Here is a 23,906-nt window from a genome sequence, read left to right as displayed (position 1 = left end):
TTAAATATTACTCTATTTTCAATTGCAAAAACGCGGTTGTTGCCAAAGAAATATTCACCTGTGTTAAATCTTATTATTTTTGTTTTTGTGTATATTTTCGATAAATGTATTGATAAATTTAAATTTCAATTAAACTTCCCCCTAAAATGGCATTTGAAAATTATTCAAATTTGTTTATAACTTGTTTTTTTAATAACGTCGCGGGGATTAAATATTTTGAAATGCTGTTTCGATAATTGGGTTCCTGGGAATTTTTCACTAATTAAAAATTTTTTTTGTCTTTTTTTCCTCTTCTTTTTTTTTTCTTGGAGTTATATTACTACGGACCCTTTTAGGGTTAAATTTTATTACGAATGTCGAATCTCTAAGTTATAGATTCTAGACCTAAAAATATTAAGATTTAACTAAAATCTCTTAAATAAAATGTGGCTACTTACTGAGTTACAGGGTGTTTTATTTAAAAACTAAAAAATTATTCTTACCAAGTACTTTAAAACTATTTGATGTATCCTTATCATACTTGGCATAAAGTGTGAGTACTATACAGTCTACTAAATTGTGATAAATAAAAGTTTCTAGCTACTACCAGAGGCGTACGACAGGGGATAGTTAATGGTTGACCTTTCCCAAATTCTACGCTACTGAGGGAATTACTATTTTAGCGAAATTTTTCGATTCTCCAATACTTTCTATATAAATAATACACTTTTCACTGGTAAGGATTATGTCATTAGTTTTCGAGATATTGGACGTTAAAAATGAAACGGCATAGTTATTTTGATTCATCTATTCATTCATTTTAAACTTCCAATATCTCTCAAACTGATGACTTTATCGATACCAATAAACTTATTTACATACAAAGTATTGGAGAATCGAAAAATTTCGCTTAAATAGTAATTAACTCAGTGGCGTAGAATTTGGGAAGGGTCATTCATTCACTATCCCCCTGTCGTACGTCTCTGGCACTAGCTAGAAACGTTTATTAATCACAATTTAGTAGGGTGTATAATAGCCACACTTTCTGCCAAGTATGATAAGGATATGTCAAATAGTTTTAAAGTACTTGGTAACAATAATTTTTAAATTTTTAAATAAAACACCCTGTAACTCAGTAAGTAGTCACATTTTATTTAAGATATTTTAATTAAATCTTAATATTTTTAGGTCTAGAATCTACAACTCAGAGATTCGACATTCTTAATAAAATTTAACCCTAAAAGGGCCCGTAGTAATATAACTATAAGAAAAAAAAAAGAAGAAGAAAACACGACAAAAAAATGTTGTTAATTAGTAAAAAATTCCCAGGAACCCAATTATCGAAACGGCATTTCAAAATACTTTATCCCCGCGACGTTATTAAGAAAACAAATTATAAACAAATTTGAATAATTTTCAAATGCCATTTTAGGGGGGAGGTTAATTGAAATTTAAATTTATCAATACATTTATCGAAAATATATATGAAAATAAAAATAATGAGGTCTTAAACAGGTGAACATTTCTTTGGGAACAACCGCGTTTTTGCAATTGAAAATATAGTAATATTTAATAAAAAAATTCAATATCTCAAAAAATATTAAATATTTTTCAACCAATTTTTTTTGCTTAATACTGGTAACATAGCGCAACTTAGTCTTTAAAATAAAATATTTTATAGTGCTTATTTAAAACGCTAAAAACATTTTTTTGCAAATTTGTTTTTAAAGTTTTATATTCAATTATTTAAATAAATAGGAGGTCAAATTTAATTTAGTAAGTCTTATGTGAAAGATTTACCCTTCAACTTTGCAGAAAAAAATCCCATAGACCTTCATTAATAAGTGAATTACCTTAGCAGTTAAAAAAGTATTTTTTGTGCAAAAATGACCCCTTTTTAATTATTTAAACAATGATCCCCTTGTATGATTTGGATACTTTCTTGAACATATCTTTTGTACCCACCTAAACTTTGATATAAAATTTGTTTTAACCTGTACGAATTTACATTTTGACTTTTTTTTATTTTATTAGGCTACTATTCGTTTCTAACATTTCAGGACAGCGGGAGCGACATGTCTCGACTGCTTCACGTCTGAACCGTGAGAAACGGATTTCGGCGTTTGCGCAAACTAGAAATACCCACAACCCGACGTGCGTAAAATAAATTACCCACGTCTGGTTATGGGTATTATGGTTTTGCTCAATCTCCGGTGAACGTGTTTATTTCGGGAATTGAGTACTTTCGTTTACCCACAACCCGTTCTGGGTATTTCGCTGCGGCCACTGTCCGAATAACATGCTCACTCCACGACGTGGGTAATTCACGTTGTCCATATCGTGAAGTAAGTAAACATATCGGACATTGTCCAAATTCTGAGTTTGAACGTAATATACACTCACCGGCACAAAATTCCTCCACCTAAAATTTTTGTTTAAGTTTGACAATCTATAACTTTATTAACTTTATTATTTGTACTCCGATTTTCAAGAATCTTGCATCAGTTCGAAGGTACATGTATTCATGTCGTTTGTTATTATTCCGGTAACAATTTTTTTTTGCTTAGATGGCATTATATGCGGGTGAATGGAAGCGTTGTTTTTTCTCCTAATTTAAAAAAATTCTGTGGAAAACTTGGAGGGCTGATTTTGTTTTATACTCCTTTTGCATTATCCTGAAGGTATTACTAAGGTTTTGTTTTTTGAATTATCCAAATACAGTCGAACCCGCTTATTAGAATAGCCTTCGTGCCAAGCAAAAATATTCCTATAACCGGGATATTCTAATAAACGATCAGTGGTGGCTAGCAGAAATAAATGTACCGAATATACGTCGTAATAGTACAACACACTTTGTACATGTACATAGTATGTATGTACATGTACATACATACGTTATGTACATATATTATGTATATGGTTCTATTTCTTTTTATGTCAATAATACAGTAGGTATATACCTAGTGTAACTATTACTTATTTTATTAAACACCAAACTACATTATCTGTGCATGCATACCTACACAAATAAGTATGAAATGTATGCAATATGTAGATATACATACAGGGTGTCTGCGTAACTTGGAACCATATGGGAAACTTTTTTAATATCAATTTTGCGAAAAAAAGTAATTCTTTCTAAAGTGCTCTGCATAGTCTAAAACCTAAGATGCAATCATCAGATATCAAATTTTGTCAACAGTATACGAGGTATGTCAAAAAATATTAATTTCGCTCAAGAGCAAACTACCTTTATATTTCAAAATATCAAAAATTTTTATTATGAATAGTTATTTGTAATTAAAGACCATATTCAAATATCCAATAACAGCCTTCTACGTGAAAAAAAATTTATGAGATTTTCCTAGATTACCGATTCCGAACATCATTTTTATTTATTAAACATGTAATAACTCTTTTATTAATAATTTTAGGAAAAAAACTTATTCTTCATAAAAATCTGTCCATGGTCTAAACCTCAAGATACAACCATCAGTTTTTCAAGTTTGTTAATTTTATACGAGGTGTGTCAAATAATATGAATTTAGAAAGAATATGGAAAGAATTCTTTCTAAATTCATATTTGACACACCTCGTATAAAATTAACAAACTTATATAGCTGATAGTTGCATCTTAAGGTTTAGACCATGCACAGATTTTTATGAAGAATAACTTTTTTTCCTAAAATTATTAGTAAAAGAGTTATTACAGGTCTAATAAATAAAAATGATGTTCGAAATTCGAAATCGGTAATTTAGGAAAATCTCAAAAAATTTTTTTTTAACGTAGAAGGCTGTTATTGCATATTTGAATAAGGTTTTTAATTACAAATAACTTTTCAAAATAAAAATTTTTAATATTTTGAAATATAAAGGTAGTTTGCTCTTGAGCGAAATTAATATTTTTTGACATACCTCGTATACTGTTGACAAAATTTAATATCTGATGATTGCATCTTTTAGACTATGCAGAGCACTTTATAACGAATGACTTTTTTTCGTAAAATTAATATTAAAAAAGTTTCCCATATGGCTCCAAGTTACGCAGACACCCTGTATATATTTTCTTATTACCATACATACAAGAGACTTACTTTTTTTCTGGGAAAATAATCGGTAATCTGAGACTATTTGTTTTGTTACATAATATTAGCGTTGATTGAAATATTAATATGGGTCCAATACCTCAATCAACGATATTAGTCACTTGTTGCTCTAAAATATAATAAATAAATAAAAAAATATGAAAAAAAAATTTTTAGGAAACGCTTTTCTTTAGTTACGAGTGACTAAAATTACAAATATAAAAAATCAACTAAAAAGCAAAAAATAAAAAAAAAATTGAAAAAATCTAACACATTCGTCAAAGAAAAGCGTGGCGCGTCTTCATCGAATAAACGGTTTTCGCACCACGCTTTTCTTTAACGAATGTGTTAGATTTTTTCAATTTTTTTTTATTTTTTGCTTTTTAGTTGATTTTTTTATATTTGTAATTTTAGTCACTCGTAACTAAAGAAAAGCGTTTTCTAAAAATTTTTTTTCATATTTTTTTATTTTTTATTTTTTAGTCTCACCCTTTTCAAACATTAAAATATATCGTCACGTTTATTAAAATATGTATAAAACATAATATGATGTACTAATATGAAAAGTAGTCGGAATCTGCAAAAATTTGAAACTTTATTGTTTATTTATGAAGCGTAACGTAAACAATTAACGTAAAAAGTGAAATTATGTGTAGTTCATATCATTAGCTGCAATCCGTAAAAGTTTCAAGTTTTTACATTGTAAAAAACAAGAGAATTTAAGCATTTTCCATCAAAATCGTTTTTTTTATTTAAACAATTAATAAACATAAACAATTTTTTTAATGACTATTCGTGTATTGTTCCCGCGGATGCATATGTCTGTAAATTTTCATTCATTTGCATTGGAGAAAAGGCAGTCAAATTAACGTCAGAAGATTTGACGCAAACTATTGAACTAAATAAAAGGGTTTAAAAATTGACATTGGTTTTACCCTTCAGAAAATTTCAGCGGTTATTATATTACAAGGGGTTATTTATGACTTCCAACTGTTAAAAATCTAAACAGACAACGACGTGGGCGGTGGGTGAGCAAAGAATATTTACACAATTGAAAAATTAGGCACCTACTTTACGATCGGTAAATGTTAGGCGGAAGGTGGAAAATTCGTACCCATAATAAAGTAAGAAATAAAATATATTATCGACAGGTCCTATAAACCAGAAAACATAAAAATTTGTGGGAAATTGTACATAAAAAGTTTTTGGTAACTTGGGATTATTAGATAGAGCGGTATTCTTTTACTAAAACGTGTTACTATAAACGATTAAATTTATTAAGTAGTATATGGAAATCTTCCGGGATCTCAAAATTCTATTCCTTAAACCGGGATATTCCTATAAGCGGTACTCTAATAAGCGGGTTCGACTGTATCTCTTTTCTTGTAAGAGCTGTAACAAAAACACTGCTTTAAAGGTTTATTTAATTAAAAATGCCAAACGCACTAAAATTAATAAAATGAAACAAAATTAACAATAAAACAAAACAATTCAATAGCGGTTACGTCCACCTCTTGCAGCAACGACTACTCGCAATCTGTTTAGCATCGAATAAAGATGTGTTATCCTTGCCAGGGGAACAGCCCAATATTCCTCTACCAGGGCCAATACGGTACCAAATTTTCTGAAGGTCTAGGATGATGGCAAATAGCTTTTTTTAATTCATCCCATAAATGCTCAATAGGATTGAGATCTGGGCAACATGCGGGCCATTCTAATCTTATCAATCCAACCACTACTTTATGAGTCAATCAGTGTTTTTATTTACAAAAAATGGTACAGATCTCACAAGAAAAGAGATATTCGGATAATTCTAAAAACAAAATTTTAGTGATAATATGACAGGACTATGAAACCAAATGAGCTATTCCATTTTCCACAGAATTTTTTAAAGTTAAGAGAAAATACAACGCTTTCATTCACCGCTGCATAAAGCCATGCAAGCAAATTTTACCGAAATAATACCAAATGATATCAATACATGTACCTACAAACTGGTGCAAAAATCTTGAAAATCGGAGCACAAATAATAAAGTTATAAATTGAGTTATATAACTTAATTAAAAATTTTGGGTGGCGGAATTTTGTGCCGGTGAGTGTATAAAAATAAATTTAACAATTTAATCCTAAATACTATTAATACTATTTAAGAGACCCAATTTAATCCTAAAGACTAATTTAATCCTAAAGACTATTAATCCTAAAGACAACCTCAATATGTAAACTTACTTTTTTATATCGTTCATAATTATAATGCTCTCCAAACAAAATGTTTTGTTTAATTGTACCAGGAAACAGCCATGGATCTTGAGAGGCATAACTCATCACACCTCTGGTTCTAATTTCTCCAGAGTCAACTGGATAATCTCTTAATATCATTTTTATTAAAGAACTCTTACCAGAACCAAGCTGACCGGTAACAACATTTAAACCAGCATTCATCTTTAAGTTTATATTTTTTAGGATATCCTTGTATTTCATACTAAACGTGGCCTCTCTGATATCTATTTGGGGTTGATCATCTGGTTTGTCTATATGATCAGGAAGCTCTTCTAGCTGTAATATATTGTTGATTCTTTCAATAGAAGCAAATAGTTCTGCTACAACTGTAAAACCAAATGTAAACATTATAGATACAGAGTGTCGTAATGTCGCATAAGACCTCATGATATAAAATATTGTTTCTGGATTGAGTGTTGTATTTAAATAAATGTATAACATTACTAAAGCATAAAATCCCAATTTTCCCATAAAGTCACTGCATACCATTAGGCACAATCTGGTAAGAGCTTTTTTCAGTAATGTTTTAACTTCGTTTCTAGAAAATAATAGATAAAATTAAGTTATATTTAAAATCTAATATAGGCTATTGATTATGTACTATAGAAAGGAACTACTACGTTAACGGGGTTTAATTATTTCATATGGTCAATGAATCTCTATATATGAAAAAACCACGGAGTGCTACCATTTAAAGGGGTGCGTTTTTGAGAAATGGGTGAATTAGTCCCCTGGGCACAGGTTACATTAGGGTGAGTTCTATGCACTTTTGGTACAAACACGTCTACATAAAAATTGTTCCTGGTTAAATTTCCTATCTAAATATAACTTTTTAAAGTCAAAAGATACTTTTTTTTACAAAAATATATTAAAAAAAAAAGCACAAAGAAACCCAAAAGAAAGAAATTTTGTTTTTTGTCCCGTAACTTTTGTCCAAGGGGATATAGGTATAGACCTTGCTTCACAGAAAAAAGCTTACATATTTTCTATTTAAAATGATTTGTGGTAGAGGTCATTATGATCTACAGTTTTCGAAATATGATTTTTTAAATTTCGCCACTCACAGCAATTTTGGGCAATTTTCCTTATTATTTCGCAAATATTGTTCTGTAACTTTTTTCTACGTAACTTTAAGCATATGCAATGTTACATGTAATAGGAATAGAAATCAATTACCTTTAAAATGTTCTACTGTATAATGTTGTACGACTTCTTTTAAAGAGGTTATCTTTTTCAAAATTTTATAATTTTAACGAGTTTTTATATTTTTTAGGATTATTTTTTAAATTTCCCATTATAACTTTTTTTTTCTACATTTAGGTATATATTATAAATAATTAAAAAAAGCTTATTCTGTTTAAAAATGAATAACCATTTTCAATTTCCGCGCTGAGCAGATGGGACGTGAATTGTAAATTGTAGAATTCCCTCATCTTCCTTAGTCTCAGCATCCGTATGGCTTGCAAATTGTAGAAGCCTCGGAGGTGTAACCAGAGAAGGTTCCCATTGTTTTCATTCTGGTGGGATGTAGAATAGCATTATGTTGATTTATATGCCATTAGAGTGAAAACTTAGTATTTTTGCTAGCAGTTGCCGCTAGGGCATCTATGCCATTGCGTTCGTTGCAATCCGGAACTGCACGCTGGGGTTTGTTTTGGTTGGATCGGGGAGAGCAGCATATGTGCCTCCTGATGAGAGACTAATAAGTTTCGAAACCGGTATAGGTGCTTGCAGCACTCTATGGTTGGACTAGAATATGGTTCGGCTGTGTTTTCGTTTTGCAACGAAATTGAAAATGGTTATTCATTTTTTATTTACATTTACTCTGTGTGGAGTATGAAGGGAACCATTCTCGTTGGAACTTTACCGCGCTGAGCAGATGGGACGTGAATTATAAATTGTAAAATTCCCTTATCTTCCTTAGTCTCAGCATCCGTTATGGCTTGCAAATTGTAGAAGCCTCGGAGGTGTAACCAGAGAAGGTTCCCATTGTTTTCAGTCTGGTGGGATGTAGAGCAACATTATGTTGTTTTATATGTCATTGCATTGAAGACTTAGTCTTTTGATAGCAGTTGCCGCTAGGGCATCTATGCCATTTCGTTCGTTGCAATCCGTGACTGCACGCCGGGGCTTATTTTGGTTGGATCAGGGAGAGCAGCATATGTGCCTCCTGACGAGAGACTAATAAGTTTCGAAACCGGTAGAGGTGCCTGCTGCACTCTCTGATTGGACTATAATATGGTGCGGCTGTATTTTCGTTTTGCAACGAAATTGAAAATGGTTATTCATTTTTGATTTACCGGTTTTACTCTTATTGGAGTATGAAGGGAACCATTCTCGTTGAAACACCGCGCTGAGCAGATGGGACGTGAATTATAAATTGTAAAATTCCCTCATCTTCCTTAGTCTCAGCATCCGTTATGGCTTGCAAATTGTAGAAGCCTCGGAGGTGTAACCAGAGAAGCTTCCCATTGTTGTCAGTTTGGTGGGATGTAGAGCAACATTATATTGTTTTATATACCATTAGATTGAAGACTTAGTCTTAGGAAATATTGTTTAATCTGTTCAAGAATGAAATAAAAAAGGTAAGAACTAAAAAGGATAACAGATGGGAGAAAAACAACTTAAAATAATCTGCTATGCAGACGATGCAATCTAACCTCTTAAAGTGACGATGATTTACAACGTATTTTGCACCAATTTACTACACAAACAATTTACAGAAAATTGAACCTGTAAATTTCCCTAAAGGAAAAGATGATGTAAAAGTGGAAGATGAACTAACTCACCCAATTAAAGCTGGCAAAGGGACAAGACAGGGTGATTCCCTGAGTCCTGTATAGTTCAACATGATTATGAATGAAATAATAAAAAAGTAAGAACTAAAAAAGGATTCCAAATGGGAGAAAAACAACTTAAAATAATATGCTATGCAGACGATGCAATACTAATCTCTTAAAGTGAAGATGATTTACAACCAATGTATGCTGCACCAATTTAATATAACCACCAGAAAACTTAAGCTAATTTCTCCCAAAAAGACAAAATGCATGATTATAAGTTCATACACTGAAATATATGAACAGAAGTTGTAGGATTAGATAAATAGAGCAAACCGAGCCGCAGGTTGCTTGAATCAAAACAATACGGAGAAATAAAAATATCTGAAAAAAGAATGAAAGGCAGAATTACAAAACAGTCGTCAGTGCAATAATGACATACGCGGCAGAAATATGACCTGACACAGAGAGAACCAAAATGATGCTAGAAACAGCAGAGATGAAAATCCTTAGAAATATCGATGATAAAATAGAGATTCAAGATGTAGAACATCAAAGACTGGGTAAAAACGAGAAAAGCAGAATAGAACGATCACGTATAAGCCGAATAGCAACAAAACGAGAGTAGTAAAGACGGCGAGAGATGGTTCCCCAATAAGCAGAAGATCAGTGGGAAGATCACGAAAAGTCACATCTACACAAAAAAAGAAGCAAAAGAAAAAATTACATTTTATTGCGCTAAAAATATATGCAAGTATATAATATACAAACGTCATACATTTTTAACTATTGATATATTATTACAAGTAATTAAAGTTAAAATAGGACAAAACCTCGCAATTTTTACAGAATGGATCAATTTTCTTGAAAATTTTAGAATAACTAGTGGATAGTCAAGGGATCAAAATCTATATCATGCCAAAAGGCGCTTTTACCATGGTGGTGGTTGCCATCCCATCTCGGGGGTGGAAATTTTTATTATATTTTGACCGCAAGAGTTGGTAAAAACATTCATTATAAGCAAAAAACGTTCTATAACTTTTTTGATAATATTAATACTTTTCGATTTATTCGCTATCGAAAGTGTTAGTTTAATATCGAAAAAATCAATATTTTTAATCAGTTTTCTGCTAATAACTCAAAAAGTTTTCGTTTCATCAAAACAACTTTACTTAACAAAAATGTAAGTTTTGGAGAAATAAACAAAACCGTTTTTTTTTTATTTTCTAGTAATCGAGCTATACTTTATTATATGTTGGCTCTTCTTCGTCAAATGCTAAATATTATAGTCAACGGACGGGAAAACTAAGCATCTTTGGAGGATAACTTGTTGAAACTGATTTAAACTATTTAAAAATTTGTATCTCCAGAAATAAAAAAAAATCTCAAGCTAAAAAAAATTAAGTGACTTATATAATAATGAAAAGGATGTCAGTCCCTATTTTTTTCAGCAAAAAAGTGATGGTAAACAACCCCCTAATCACCAATCTAATTAAAATTTGTCATTGAATTGTTTTAGTTTTCTTGATTTATGTATTGTTAATAGGTTCTAGAAGTTTGATCGGCTTAGAATGATTAGTTTTTGCAAAAATGGAGTCGAAATCGAATAACGAGTTTTGTAGTTTGGTAGAAAATACATTTTCTTCAGAATAGAAAGATTAGCATCAGAGATACGAAAAAATTATTAAATATGAAATTGTAGCTTATTTAATTTCCAAGAAACTGATTTGCAAAATTTTCTTTAACGTTAAAAACTGAGTAAGCTATTGATAATTAAAACTGTAATATCATGAAAAAACCACCTTTACCAACCCTTTCAATGCCCCCTCTTTTTGTGACTGAGCATTTTAAAATGATCTACTATTAATAGCTTTATAGATCTTGTAAAAACCTACAAAATTTTGTTTTAACAAACTTTCTATGATAAAAAATAAAAAAGTTACGGTTAAAAAATCAATATATTAAAAAAAAAATGAGAAATCCAATTGGAAGCATAATAATGTAAGTTAGCGGTATTTTTAGTCATTGGCCTTATTTATCCTTCTTTATTTATGTATTATTAATAGATCCTAGAAGTTTGACCGGCTTAGAATGATTAGTTTAAAAAAACCTGAAGTTTAAAGCGAATAACGAATGTTTGGAATTTGGTAAAAAATGCCATTTTCTTCAGAATAAAATGATTCGCATCAGAGATAGGAAAAAATGTTTAAATATGAAATTGTAGTTAATTTAATTCCCAAGAAATTGGTTTAATGAAATTTGTTCTACGGCAAAAATTGGGTGAATCGTAACACCATCGAAAAACATTGAATTTTTAGATATAAATCTTACACTTTCGTTAACGAATAAATCAAAAACTATTAATTTTCTTAAAATAATGTATAGAACATTTTTTGCTTAGAATCAATGTTTTTATTAACTTTTGCGGTCAAAATATAATAAAAAATTTCCACCCACGAGATGGGGTGGCAACCATCCCCATGGTAAAAGCGCCTGTCGGCATCATATAGATTTTGATCCATGGACTATCCACTATTTATTCTCAAATTTTCAAGCAAATTGATCCATTCTGTAAAAATTGCGATGTGGAAAGCTTTGGTTCCTGGACTATATTGTGACATAATCTCCAAAGTTTGTATCTTCTTTTAAGCAGCTACTACTAGACGAAGTAATAAAGCCCTGAACCTCCGAAAAGAAAAACGACAAGACGGATCTTAATAATTCTTTTTTGCATTCGACTCGTGAAAGTGCCAAGAAACTTTGTGACCCCTAGCCATGAAATGATATTGAAAAACTGCATACAAAAAATGCATTCTTAAAGTGCATTTAAAAACAACAATAAAAAATTCAGTACTCGTCAATTATCGGCGAAAATGAGTTCAATTTTGTTACTCGGGGGGTTTTTGGTTTCGTTAAAAACGAATATGACGTCTTAGGTGAACTACGGAGTACTTGTTGCCCAGGGTGTCTACTGTTTATCTCGTCTTCTGGAGTTTTCGGCAAATTCATAAAAAAATTAGTCAGAAATCATTACTGGGAGGTTTTTGGGGTCGATGATGACAAATATGACATCGGAAGTGATCTCCGGAGTACCTGGTGCCCAGGGTACCTACTGTTTTCCTCATCTCCTGGAGTTTTCGATAATTTTGATAAAATAAAACAAATAATAAATCAAAACTTGATACTGGTGGGTTTTTGTGCTCGCTGAGAACGTATTTAATATCGAAAACGATCTTCTGAGCAATATCTACGTCATAGAGTTTCATTTCATATCTTTTAAAAATAACAGATTTTTTTTTTAATTTGGCTCTTTAAATTCTCTTGGTAGCATTGATGAATCTTTATAAAATCGATGGTATCACTGCGTATGAAAAGAAGGAGAGAATAGAGAAAGTAAAAAATACGATCTTTAGCTTAAAATATAACCGTGGTTTAGTGCTAAAAGGGCCAATGTCAATATTTTACTTTTTTGTACAGCTTTATTTAAAATTAAATCTTGACAAAACCTAAAAATTGACATTAACCATTTTAACATCAAGGTATAGTACGTGGCTAATACAGTATACTTCCTACTGTAGATGCCTTTATCCAACATTTAAAAAGGATATTCTTCCAAGTCCAAAGTTGGATGTACGGAGAAGGTAAATACAGTTTGGATCCAACACAGTGGGGATGGGAATTAATGTATACATCGTTAACTCACTCACTCACTCACACTCGCCGATCATCCCAACCCCTATGAACATGTGTGTACCGCTGCTAGTCAACGGGACCCACATGTCCGAAAATCAGACCGGTCACGCCCCAAAGAGCGAGTCATTTTGGATCGGTACCTATCTGACCCCCAGGTTTGTCCTCCACCCCTCCCCTACGTGTGACATACGCAGGGGAGGCTTATGATCTTTACGTCGGGTGTATTTGGGAAAAGAATCACCCTCCGTCTTAACATGGTTGTGGTTAGGCCACCTCTCTGTAGGGGTAGCTTGATAGATTTTCTCCCTATTTACTTTACTGAATTTACTTTGAGTTTGACATGAATTTGGACTGAAGTCCCTAAGAGTGTGTTTCCCCTCGGGGGGACACCAACCTAGATTGATGTCCCTCCGCGGGGAAACCGTGTAGTGAGCTTGGTCACTCAGCTGCCGAATTGGCAAAATAAATTTTGTTCTCCTCGGCAGCTGGGCACCCGATGAGTCTGGCCATCGGGCCCATGGTTCTCGCGCATGGTCCCGATGCTCAGAGTTTCGCGACTAGGTCTCTCATTCGACCTGCCTTAAGGGCCTGTATGCCTAAGTGGCTGTACAAGTGGCCTGAAGGGCCCTTTGTATTTAGATTTAAGTTTGCCTCGTAGAACGATCAGTATTCACTTGTTTAAAACTAAAAATTAACATTAATACATCCTAGAGGGTGTTTTGCTATTTTTTATGATTTTGTTTTTGGTGAGCACGATCTGGGGTCCAATCCTCTAACATCAATTGGGCCCCAGAGCGTGCTCGGTTTTTTTGTTTTTTTGTTTTTTTTTTGTTTTGTAAATTATTTTGTATTTTTTTTCTACCTCTATGACGTGGTGGGCTTGACACTCTGTAGATATCTCAGTCATTGTTTTGTTCTGCTGGGTCTTGCCTGTAACCTGATATTTGATGTTTTGGCCGTATATGTACCGTTCTGATGTTTTCATCATAGTCCGTTAACTCTCTTAGCCATCTACTGGGGTGATTTCTTATGCTGTTGAAAATGCTGTATGCTCTTTCGTCCAGAGTCCTTAGGATTTTTACCTGGTTTGTGTCCCGGTATATGTACCTCAGTGGTACATATTTGGGTACATTAAGGGCATCTCTAACTATGAAATTTTGGCATACTTGTATTTTCTTCCTGTTTGTTTTACAGGTGTGTCCCCAGGCTGCTGATGCATATGTTAGAGTAGGCAGGATTATGCTGTTGGCTGCTCTAAGTTTTGTCTTGAGGTTTAGTTTGCGTTTTCTTCCAATTAATGGGGATAGTAGTTTCCTTAGCGCTTTTGCTTTGTTTACAGTTTGTGTTACATGTTCTGTGAAAGTTAATTTTCTATCCAGTGTTACGCCTAGATATTTGGCTTCGTTTTCCCATTCTATTTGGTTGTTGTTTATATTTAGTTCGTTGTTTGGAGTACCCCATCTTTTTCGGAACATGACGGCCTGTGTTTTGTCCGGATTTAGTGCAATTTTCCATTTTATGCACCATCGCTGTAGTCGGTTTAGTTCTCCTTGTACTAATCTTGTGGCAAGATCTGGGTCTCTGCTACTAGCTGCTATAGCAGTGTCGTCTGCATATAGACTTAAGATGGTTCTATTACTTTTAGGGGTGTCTGCTGTGAATATGGTGTACAGATACGGCGACAGCACGGCTCCCTGCGGCACACCTGCCTCCATGGTCCCGACCTCGGACAAGGTTTCCCCTATCCGAACTCTGAACCTCCTGTTGGCCAGGTATGAGGCCAGAAGACATGTCATCGCCTCACTATATCCATAGTTATTCATTTTGTAGATTAGTCCCTCGTACCAGACTCTGTCGAATGCTTTACTGACGTCGAGAAATGCAGCTGCTGTGTACATCCTCTCGTTGAAGCCTTTCGTGATGTATTCAATAAGTCTTAGTACTTGGAGTTCACAGGAGTGTCTAGATCTGAAACCGAACTGCGCTTCAGGGATTATTCCTAGCCTTTCAGTTTATTCTTGTAGTCTTTTCAGTATTACTCTTTCGGCTATTTTGCTTAAGGATGATAGTAAGCTTATTGGTCTATAATTTTGTGGAAAGCTCCCGTTTTTCCCCGGTTTTCCAATCATTATTACGTGCGCTTCTTTCCATCTGTCTGGAAAGTATTTTAGTCTCAGTACTGCGTTGATGAAGTTTGTGATATACACTATTAATTTAATCGGGAGGTTTTTAATTGCCCTGTTGGTGATATTGTCTGGGCCTGGTGCTTTCTTTGCCTTGGCCCATTTAATTATGTTCCTTATTTCTTCTGGGGTGGTGTGTTCTAGGCCTATTCTGCCTTTTCTTCTTCTTATTCTTCTCGCATTTCTCTCGACTTCTTCGGTGAAGTCTAAGTTTTCCCTGCGGTTAAAATTTTGTTTGCATCCTGATTCTAGTGTATCCTTCATGACTTCTGCTTTTTCTTCGTCCGTGTATACGATTCCAGTTTCCCCGTGTAGGGGTGGTATCGGTTTCCTGTCGTTTCTAAGCACTGCTGATACTTTCCAGAATGCAGATTTATTTGGATTTAAACCTTGAATGTATTGGTCCCAGCATTCACTACGGTGTTCTTGTAACTGTTTTTTGACCTCTCTGTCTAGCTCATTTGCAATTCTTTTGTCTTCTCTATTATGAGTTTGTTGGGCTCTTCTTCTTCTTCTATTCTTCTCTCTAACCAATTCTTTTAGTTCGTTCGATATTTCGTTAAATCTTCCTCGTTGAGTAGCTATATTTTCTGTTCTAGTACTGGCTTCTATAGCATTTTGTATCGTTTGTTCGAGTTTTATTATGCTGCCCTCCAGTTCTTCTATGCTATTTATTGTGGGTATTGCTCCAATATTTTCACTCACTACTCTTCTGAAGTTTGGCCAGTTTATTATCTTCTTCTTTCGTTGTTCTACTTGGTTCAATTCTATTGCACCAAGTGTCATAACTATTACGTTATGTGTGGAGTCTCCTTCATTTTTCGTGATTATTTCATGTTGTAGCCCCACATTGTGTAGAATTGCAATGTCTATATGCGATGAGTACTCTCCATTGTAGTTTGTTGGTTCTGTAGGTCCAGTTACTATAGTGTTTTGTTTGTTCTCGAGATATCTACAGAGCCGTCTGCCATTGCAATTGGTCGGTCTGTCAAACCAGTTGGGCGACCTCGCGTTTAAGTCACCGATAATCACAGTGGGCTCATCAGAGTCTAGGATGAGATCGAGGTCCTCGCTCAGCACGGATCACGTGGCCTAACATACACCGAAGCTATTTTCAGCGTCTGGTCGGCCGCCGTGATCCTTACTAAGTTAGCCTCCATGGTGACCAGGCCATCCGGTGTTGGAACTTGTTGGTGTTTTAATCCTTTTTTCACCATGATGGCCGTGCCTCCTGATCTCGCGGTCCGGTCAGTTCTATAGATGTCATAGCCCGGGAACTTGGTTTTCACTCTCTCGGTGAGTCTGGTTTCCTGAAGTGCCATGACATCTATATCGAGTCTGTTAGTAAACTCGTCTAGTATATTTATTTTCATTCGGAGCCCGCCCCAATTTCATGACCCAACTCTCAGTTCGTCCAACTGGTTCAACATTACGCGGTGGTAAACTGTTTCAAGACATCGAAGGCAGCAGCCACTTTATGCATAACGCTGGCGAAGTTCTGCATGTTTGCATTCATTTCGCGCAGCAATGCACTTTGGTCAGGGAAGGCGCTGTTGGGCGCGCTAGTTTGGGGGTTGTTGGCTTTCGCTGCCGCGGCATAACTAGTGTTCTGTCTGAGAGGTGCACTAGGTACACCTCTGCTCCTTGGTGGTGCTGGAGCGTTTGTTTTCTTTTTGGGTGCTTTTTTGCACCCCCTGTAGCTTGCCGTGTGTGCCTCGCCACAGTTTGCGCATTTTGCCGCTGTTTCACGGTCCTTCTGGCAATCTGCGCTTTTGTGGCCTTCTCCGCATTTAACACAACGGGATTCACAGTGACAGGCCCTTGAACCATGATAGAAGTTCTGGCAATTAAAGCATTGTAAAACGTCTCTTTTTATCCTGATTTCGTCTTCGATTGTGATTTTCATATAGGAGAGGTTGTTGATTTTTGCTAATTTTGCTTCGTCTTCTTCACCGATAGTGACGATGTAAAGTGGTAGTAGCTCTTTCTTATCGGGTTTTCGAGAGATCATTCTTTCGATGTTTCTGATTTCGATACCTGCCGTCGTTTGGATTTCTGAACCTAATTCTTTTAGGTTTAGGCCTGTGTTCAGGCCTCGAATGATCTTCTTTTTGGATCTGTTGACTTCCTTGTCTATCGGATATGCAATGAAGTCCACTTTTGGCCTGTGTTCTTCAAGAATCTTTAGCTTACCGAGGTACCCCTCTCTATCGTTGGTCTGTATGATTATGGACCTACCAGGCTTCGCAAATTTATTTGCGGAGCCAATGCCATGTTTCTCTGCTCTTCCTAAAATCTTTTGGCTTTCGCCAATCGACTTTAAGATGATTGCCGGTGGTTTTTGTTGCTTTATGGTGGCGGTAGGTGCTACCACTGCATTGCTGGTTGTAGCCTTGCTGGCTACCTCTGTTTGTTTTTTCTTGTCTTTTCTTGCTTTAAGACTTTCTTCTAGTGCTATTTGTTCTTCTTCAGTAAGAGCATTCTTACCGAATTGGTCGATTTGAGCTACTTCATCAGGTTTTGTAGTATTGGTTTTAACAGTGGCAGTGTTAGACGTTTTAACCTTTTTGCTTACATTGCCTGACTCTGGTTCCTTTTCGGCATCGCTTGCCTCTGATTGGGTTTAAGGTCTGTCGCTGTGTTTACTCGCTGATGGTGCGGATTTTTGGGTGGAATGGGGGGCTACCCTTTTACCTTTCCTTTTCCTGTATTTTGGGAATTGAAAGGCACCTCCATTCCCAGAGTCAGTACCATCGTCAGTGTCCATTACATCTGATGGTACATGAACCGGCGGGGTAGAGATTTGGTTTTGCTCAGTTAGGCTCATTAGTCGAGCTACTAACTCTTGGTTTTCTTTGTCTTTGCTGTTGATTATTGTTCGTAGCTCTTTGAGCTCGGCAAATAGTTCGGCTGTTTGTTTGCCGTGATTTTCTCTCTCAGGCAGTCTGATGACTTCTGCGTGATTGACTTGTGCTATTAGGTCCTCGATCTTTTGACGCAAGGATCCTACTTCTATGGCAGATTCTGGGGGAGTTTGGCTTGGGGTTAGGCAATCCATGAGGCTTGTAAGCCTTGAAACGAGATGTCGATTCTCCTGATCTTTAATTTCGATCGTTTGTCTGAGTTTTTGTAACTCTTCCATCAAACGATCTGTTTGTTGTCTGTGCAATTGCAGATCTTTTTGTCTGGTGACTTCAGCTAGTTGGAGCTGAGCGACCAGTTCTTCGACATTTCGTTGCAAGGCTTCCACATCCTTTGCCTTTTTTCGGTCTTGGTCTTGGGTGGGACTAGAATTTAGTGCACGTTTGCACGGCTGCTTGTCTTCGACGCACTGAGACGTTTCGAAGATTTGACGTGTTTTGATGAAGTCAGGTGCCTGAAGGGCCTTAGTTGGTTCCTGAAGGGAATTTTCAACCTGAGGGGTTTCGTTATCAGAAGATTCGGAGAGCTTAGAGTTTTCATCTATTGCCATATCATCATCGGTGCCGGAATACTCTTCCTCCATCTCCGATTTGGGGGAAGAGGCTTCCTGGGTGGGATTGTTGTCGAGAGAACAGCCGTTAGACGGCTCGTTCTCTGACAACGGGGAATTGGTAATGTCGGGCATATCTCGACTATGAGCTGGAGTGCTCGGTGATTGCTCTGTGCAATCTAAGGACGACATAATACAGTATTTCTACTTTGGAGACTCTGTTTTTTTCTGTTCAGCTGAACCGGTGTCCAACTGAATGCTGAGTGTCGTCTCAGACCCTACGCGGCTGTTTTCACTCCCTACTTGCTGTAGGGGGGGTTCCTCTTGCAGTTCTCAAAATATCGGCCCAACCTGCCCAAGTTCCTGGTCCAACCAATATAATGAATTCGATATTCTGTAGTTGCAAGACGGACTGCGGAAATTCATGTGGGTGCAGGAAACATTGCCTTAAAGCATGTCAAAGTTGCGCAGCAGTAAATTGATCTAATACAGATAGTATAATAAATCCATTGGAAAGTGAAGAAGAAGAAAATAATGAAATATATACATCAATGTATCCATCCATTTAAATGTATTTTTTTTAAATAAAGGTATTTTTATAATACAAAATCAAAAAATTCGCATTAAAACCAACTGCAATCTATATTACGTACCTTGAAGAGCATTAACATTCATAAATTTATTTTCGGTGAATCCAATAACTCCCAAGTTTAGAGGTTTGACTAATTATATAACGAAAATTACGTAAATAGTAGGTATCCTAGGCACCAGGTACTCTGGAGATAATTTTTAATGTCATCTTATTTTTTAGATAGCCCAAAAACCCCCAAGTAATTATTTTGACTAATTTTTTAATGAATTTGCCGAAAACTCCAGAAGACCAGGTACTCTGGAGACAACTCTCCAGGTACTCTGAAGGTAATTTTTAATGTCATCTTCTTTTTTAGCTAGCTCAAAAACCCCCAAGTAATTATTTTTGACTAATTTTTTAATGAATTTGCCGAAAACTCCAGAAGACGAGGTAAACAGTAAGTACCCTGGGCAGCAGGTACTCCGGCGATAACTTCCGGAGATCACTTCATATTCGTTTTCAGCGACCCCAAAAATCCCCAAATAATGATTTTTGACTAATTTTTTAATGAATTTGCCGAAAACTTAATAAGACGAGGTACTCAATAAGAGTAGGTACCCTGGGCACTAGGTACTCTGCAGATTACTTCCGATGTCATATTCGTTTTTAGCGAGTCCAAAGACTCCACATAATGATTTTTGACTAATTATTTAATGAATTTGCCGAAAACTCCAGAAGACGAGACAAACAGCAGATAGGTACCCTGGGCACCAATTACTCCGGAGATCACTGCCAACGTCATATTCGTTTTCAGCGACCCCAAAAACCCCCGAGTAACAAAATTGAACTCATTTCAGCCCATAATTGACTACCTAGTTCTGAATTTTTTTTATTGCCTATTTGAGATGCACTTTAAGAATGCATTTTTTTGTATGCAGTTGCTCAATATTATCTCATCGCTAGGAGTCACAAAGTTTTCTGGCGCATTCACGAATCGAATGCAAAAAGGATTATTACGATTTGTCTTGTCGCGTTTTTTTTTTCGAAGGTAAGGCCAATTTTAGTGCTTTATTGCCTCGCCTATACCCTAATCTAACAAATTGTTATGACATTCTTATTCACAGATATAGTCGGTTCGCTAAACTTAGACTCAACTGGCTAGTGATTTTGGTAAGTAATTTTGCCAATTTGGTAAAATTGGCAAAAAAAATAATTACTAAATAGTTAATAACTACCAAATTGTTAGTAATTTTGCCAATTTTGGCAAAATTGGCGACAAACAAAAAAATTACCAACTAAAATCACTAGCCAGTTGTGTCTGAGTTTAGCGAATAGACATATTAAGAATTTCTAATATTTAAACAAACAATTATTTTTTTTTCTCTGATTCTGGCCTTGGTTTAGAACTAGAACCTTTATCCACGTAATTGTATAATTTATCACTAACTCAGGTGTAATGTGTAGTGTGTGTGTGTGTTAAGTAAGTGTCTTGTTACTTTGCAAAGTCGACGTCATTGTCTTTGCAAAGAGACGCTAATTGTATCCGAGCGTCTGCGGTCCCTACAAACAATTATTATTCTTTAAATTTATTTACCTCCTAGTTTCCCCAATACGGTCAGCAAATATCTTTTGCCATGTGTACATTTTAATTATTTTAATAGTAGACAGTGCTTCTTGTGTTTCTTGTAATCGAGTATCAGTCCTTTTATTCATCTTGGCTCGAAGCTTTTTTATTATTGTAGCCACATAAACTAAAAAAATGGGTATGTGAAAAGTAAATCGTATCAATTAATTCATTAGCTACTTACACTGAATCGGTACGGCAGACGACAAAATTAATACACCAACTGCTGAAGTGTATCCAATTCTGCTATAGATTAAATAGCAGACGTAAAACGTTTGAATTGTACCAACCCAAATTTCATTAAAGGTACCAACTGCACCCTCAAACAGGGATACATCTTTGGTTATAAGTGTTACGATGTTTCCTAGAAATAAGTGGTTTTTAAACTTCATCACTAGAATTATTATGCATTTATTGTTACGTTGGTATACTTATGGTTATATTGTTATTTATTGTTATTGTTATGTTGTAGTAAGAAATAAAATTTAAGTTACTCAAAGAGACATGGAACACTCAATGTTAGGCATTTCTCCTGGAGATTGAATTACGATCAAGGAAATAAGACGAATAACAGAAGTGACAGATGCCATAGAAAGAGTTATGACCCTTAAGTGGAACTGGGCTGGTCACATAGCTAGAATGTCGTACAAGAGATGGACACAGCAAATAATATACCGGAGACCAAGACAAGAAGCATATCGAAGTAAATGTCGTCTGTTAAAAAGATGGTCAGATGACATAAAACGGATCGACAAAAATTGGATGCAAACACCACAAAACAGAAATACATGGAAAATACTGAGGGAGACCTATATCCAGCAATGGATAGATCCGGGTTGAATGATGATGATGATGATGTTGTGTTGTTTTGAAGGTTCAGAGATTAAGAGAAGCATACCGTAGTTTAACTAACTTTAAACTTGTTTTTAATAATTCGAAGATATTCATTAGTCCAATTACTTCTTCTTAGGAGCAGCCTTTCTAGCTTTTGGTGAACTTGCTGCAGCCTTGGCTGTTTTCTGCTTGGGTGCCTTTGGTTTTTTCGTTGGACTTCCTTTATTTGATTTCTTCGGCTTGGTTGGTGTTTTTGCTTTAGCCTCTGCGGAAGTCGGAACTACGGATGAGGACGCAGTTTTAGTTGCTGACTTCTTTTCAAATTTTTTCGCCTTGGTTGGCTTTTCTCTGCCTTTGATGCAGCTTTTATAGCCTTAGTCACTTTGTTTAGAGATTTTGCCTTTTCACCGGTAGCAGAACGTTTGGTAGCGGCGGCAGTTTTCTTCGGTTTAGCTGCTACTCCAGCTTTCTTTTTTTCTCCTGAACTAGGCTTGGCAGATCCAGGAGACGACGAGGAAGTCGACGCTAACTTGAAAGATCCTGACGCTCCTTTTCCTCTTGTCTGCACCAACGATCCAGTAGCAACTGCAGCTTTTAATTATTTTTTGATGAACGGAGCAACTTTTTCCGCATCAACTTTGTAATTTGCAGCGATATATTTTTGATAGCTTGAAGAGAAGAACCACCTCTTTCTTTGAGACCTTTGATAGCGTTGTTCACCATTTCAGATGTTGGCGGATGGGAAGGTTTTGGCCGTGGATTTTTTGCCTTCTTTTACTTTATGGATGGTGACTATGTTTGTAACGTTCCAGAAGCCGACGTAGCCGAAGCAGCTGATGATTGGTTTTCTGTATCTACCATTGCGTTGCGAGATATAAAAAATCGTAAGCTAATATGCAGTATGTGTCGATTCACTGGCTGAAGAGCGAAAACTAAGTTAAACTAAGTCTTTAAAATAATAAAGACTATAATTCGCTTAAATAAGTTGAACCGTTATAGTAGGGGAGCCGAAACGGGTATTTTTGCAGTTACTCGTGAAGCGTCAAAAAATCATATGGAGAAAAAAATTTCCCAATGTATCGCAATACAGGGTGTTACAAAAATATAGGTCATAAATTAAATTACATATTCTTGGACCAAAAATAGTTCGATTGCACCTAACTTACCTTAGTAGGTACAAATGTGCACATACAGCTTTTTAAAGTTACAAAACAAAAATCGATCTTTCTCGATATATCAAAAACTATTAGATATTTTTTATTGAAAATGGACAAGTGGCAGTGTTTTGGCAGGAACATCTTAAAAAAATAATAACAGTGAAATTTGTACACTCCATAAAAATTTTATGGGGTTTTGTTCCCTTAAACCCCCCCAAGCTTTTGTGTACGTTCTAATTAAATTATTGTTGTGGTACCATTAGTTTAACTAATGGTAAGTACTCACAATGTGGTAACAACACAATGATTTTACAACTTTTTTACCTCTTAGTATTTTTTTATAAGCCACCTTTTATGGAGATGTGGCTTCTTTTTTAATATGTTTCAAAATATACCTAAAAAGTAAATTATAAATTTTTCAAATTTTTAACAGGTCTCTATAACCGTACTTATAGTAGGGGAGGAAAGTGTGCTAAATTTGCAGTTACTCGAAGTGGGTTGTGAAGATTAGGTCCTAAAACCAAAAAAAGTTAAGTAAAGTTTTCCATTTTAGTGGGGACTTTTCACTTGTTAATTTAATTTTCCATTTCCAACAATCGTTTTTTCCGATTATAGCGCAATCTATTCATAATTCGAAAAAATATCTCAAATAAAAGTTACTTATTTTTATACCAGGAATCCAAATATGCAATTAGAAATGGGGGCTCCTGATTTAAACTAACCCCCCACCCCACCTACGTGGGGGGGGGGTCGCGTTCGGCATCATTTGATAGATTTTTCAAAAATATTGAATACGTGTAGTTTGCAGTTTTTCGATCTGATGTTCATTTCACGAAATATCGCGGGTATCCTATTTAAAATTTTAAATTTACTCCCCACTTCACTCCCTGGGGGTAGTGTTTAGTATTATTCGATCGATTTTTGAAAAATATTGAACACCTATTTTTTAGTTTTTCAATGTGACGTTTATTTATCGAAATATTCGCTTTTTTCTTGTGAAACTTTGTGACACTCCCATTTCTTTACGCGCCGCTCAAACGGTCAGATTTTTGAAATATACACTGTTATGCATGTACTTAACTTACGTTGTCTTAATCTGACGATTTCGAGTTTTTCTAAGGATAATTTTTTTTCGAACCCCCCTTCACGAACTCCCCTGCATTAAGATCCAATATATGGTATGGGTGGGTATATTTACAGGGTACAATGTTTCTCTCCATGTGATAATCTGACACGCTCGAGTGACTG

At 35.2% G+C, this 23,906-nt stretch overlaps 1 protein-coding gene across 1 annotated transcript in view; it reads right to left on the bottom strand.

Moving 5' to 3' along the window:
* The window catches only part of LOC126885119 (probable multidrug resistance-associated protein lethal(2)03659), a 185,634-nt gene that overhangs the window by 127,204 nt on the left and 34,524 nt on the right, over positions 1-23,906 (bottom strand). The window contains exons 4-6 of the mRNA XM_050651551.1: positions 20,852-21,031; positions 20,638-20,794; positions 6,294-6,882 (exon numbers count right to left, since the gene is read on the bottom strand). Coding sequence (XP_050507508.1) covers positions 6,294-6,882; positions 20,638-20,794; positions 20,852-21,031 — 926 coding nt within the window. The remainder of the gene's footprint in view (positions 1-6,293; positions 6,883-20,637; positions 20,795-20,851; positions 21,032-23,906) is intronic.

Source organism: Diabrotica virgifera, chromosome 5, assembly GCF_917563875.1.
Source record: "Diabrotica virgifera virgifera chromosome 5, PGI_DIABVI_V3a".
NCBI lineage: Eukaryota > Metazoa > Arthropoda > Insecta > Coleoptera > Chrysomelidae > Diabrotica > Diabrotica virgifera.
Note: the sequence above shows the minus strand (reverse complement) of the source record. Positions and strands in the feature narration are given on the sequence as shown.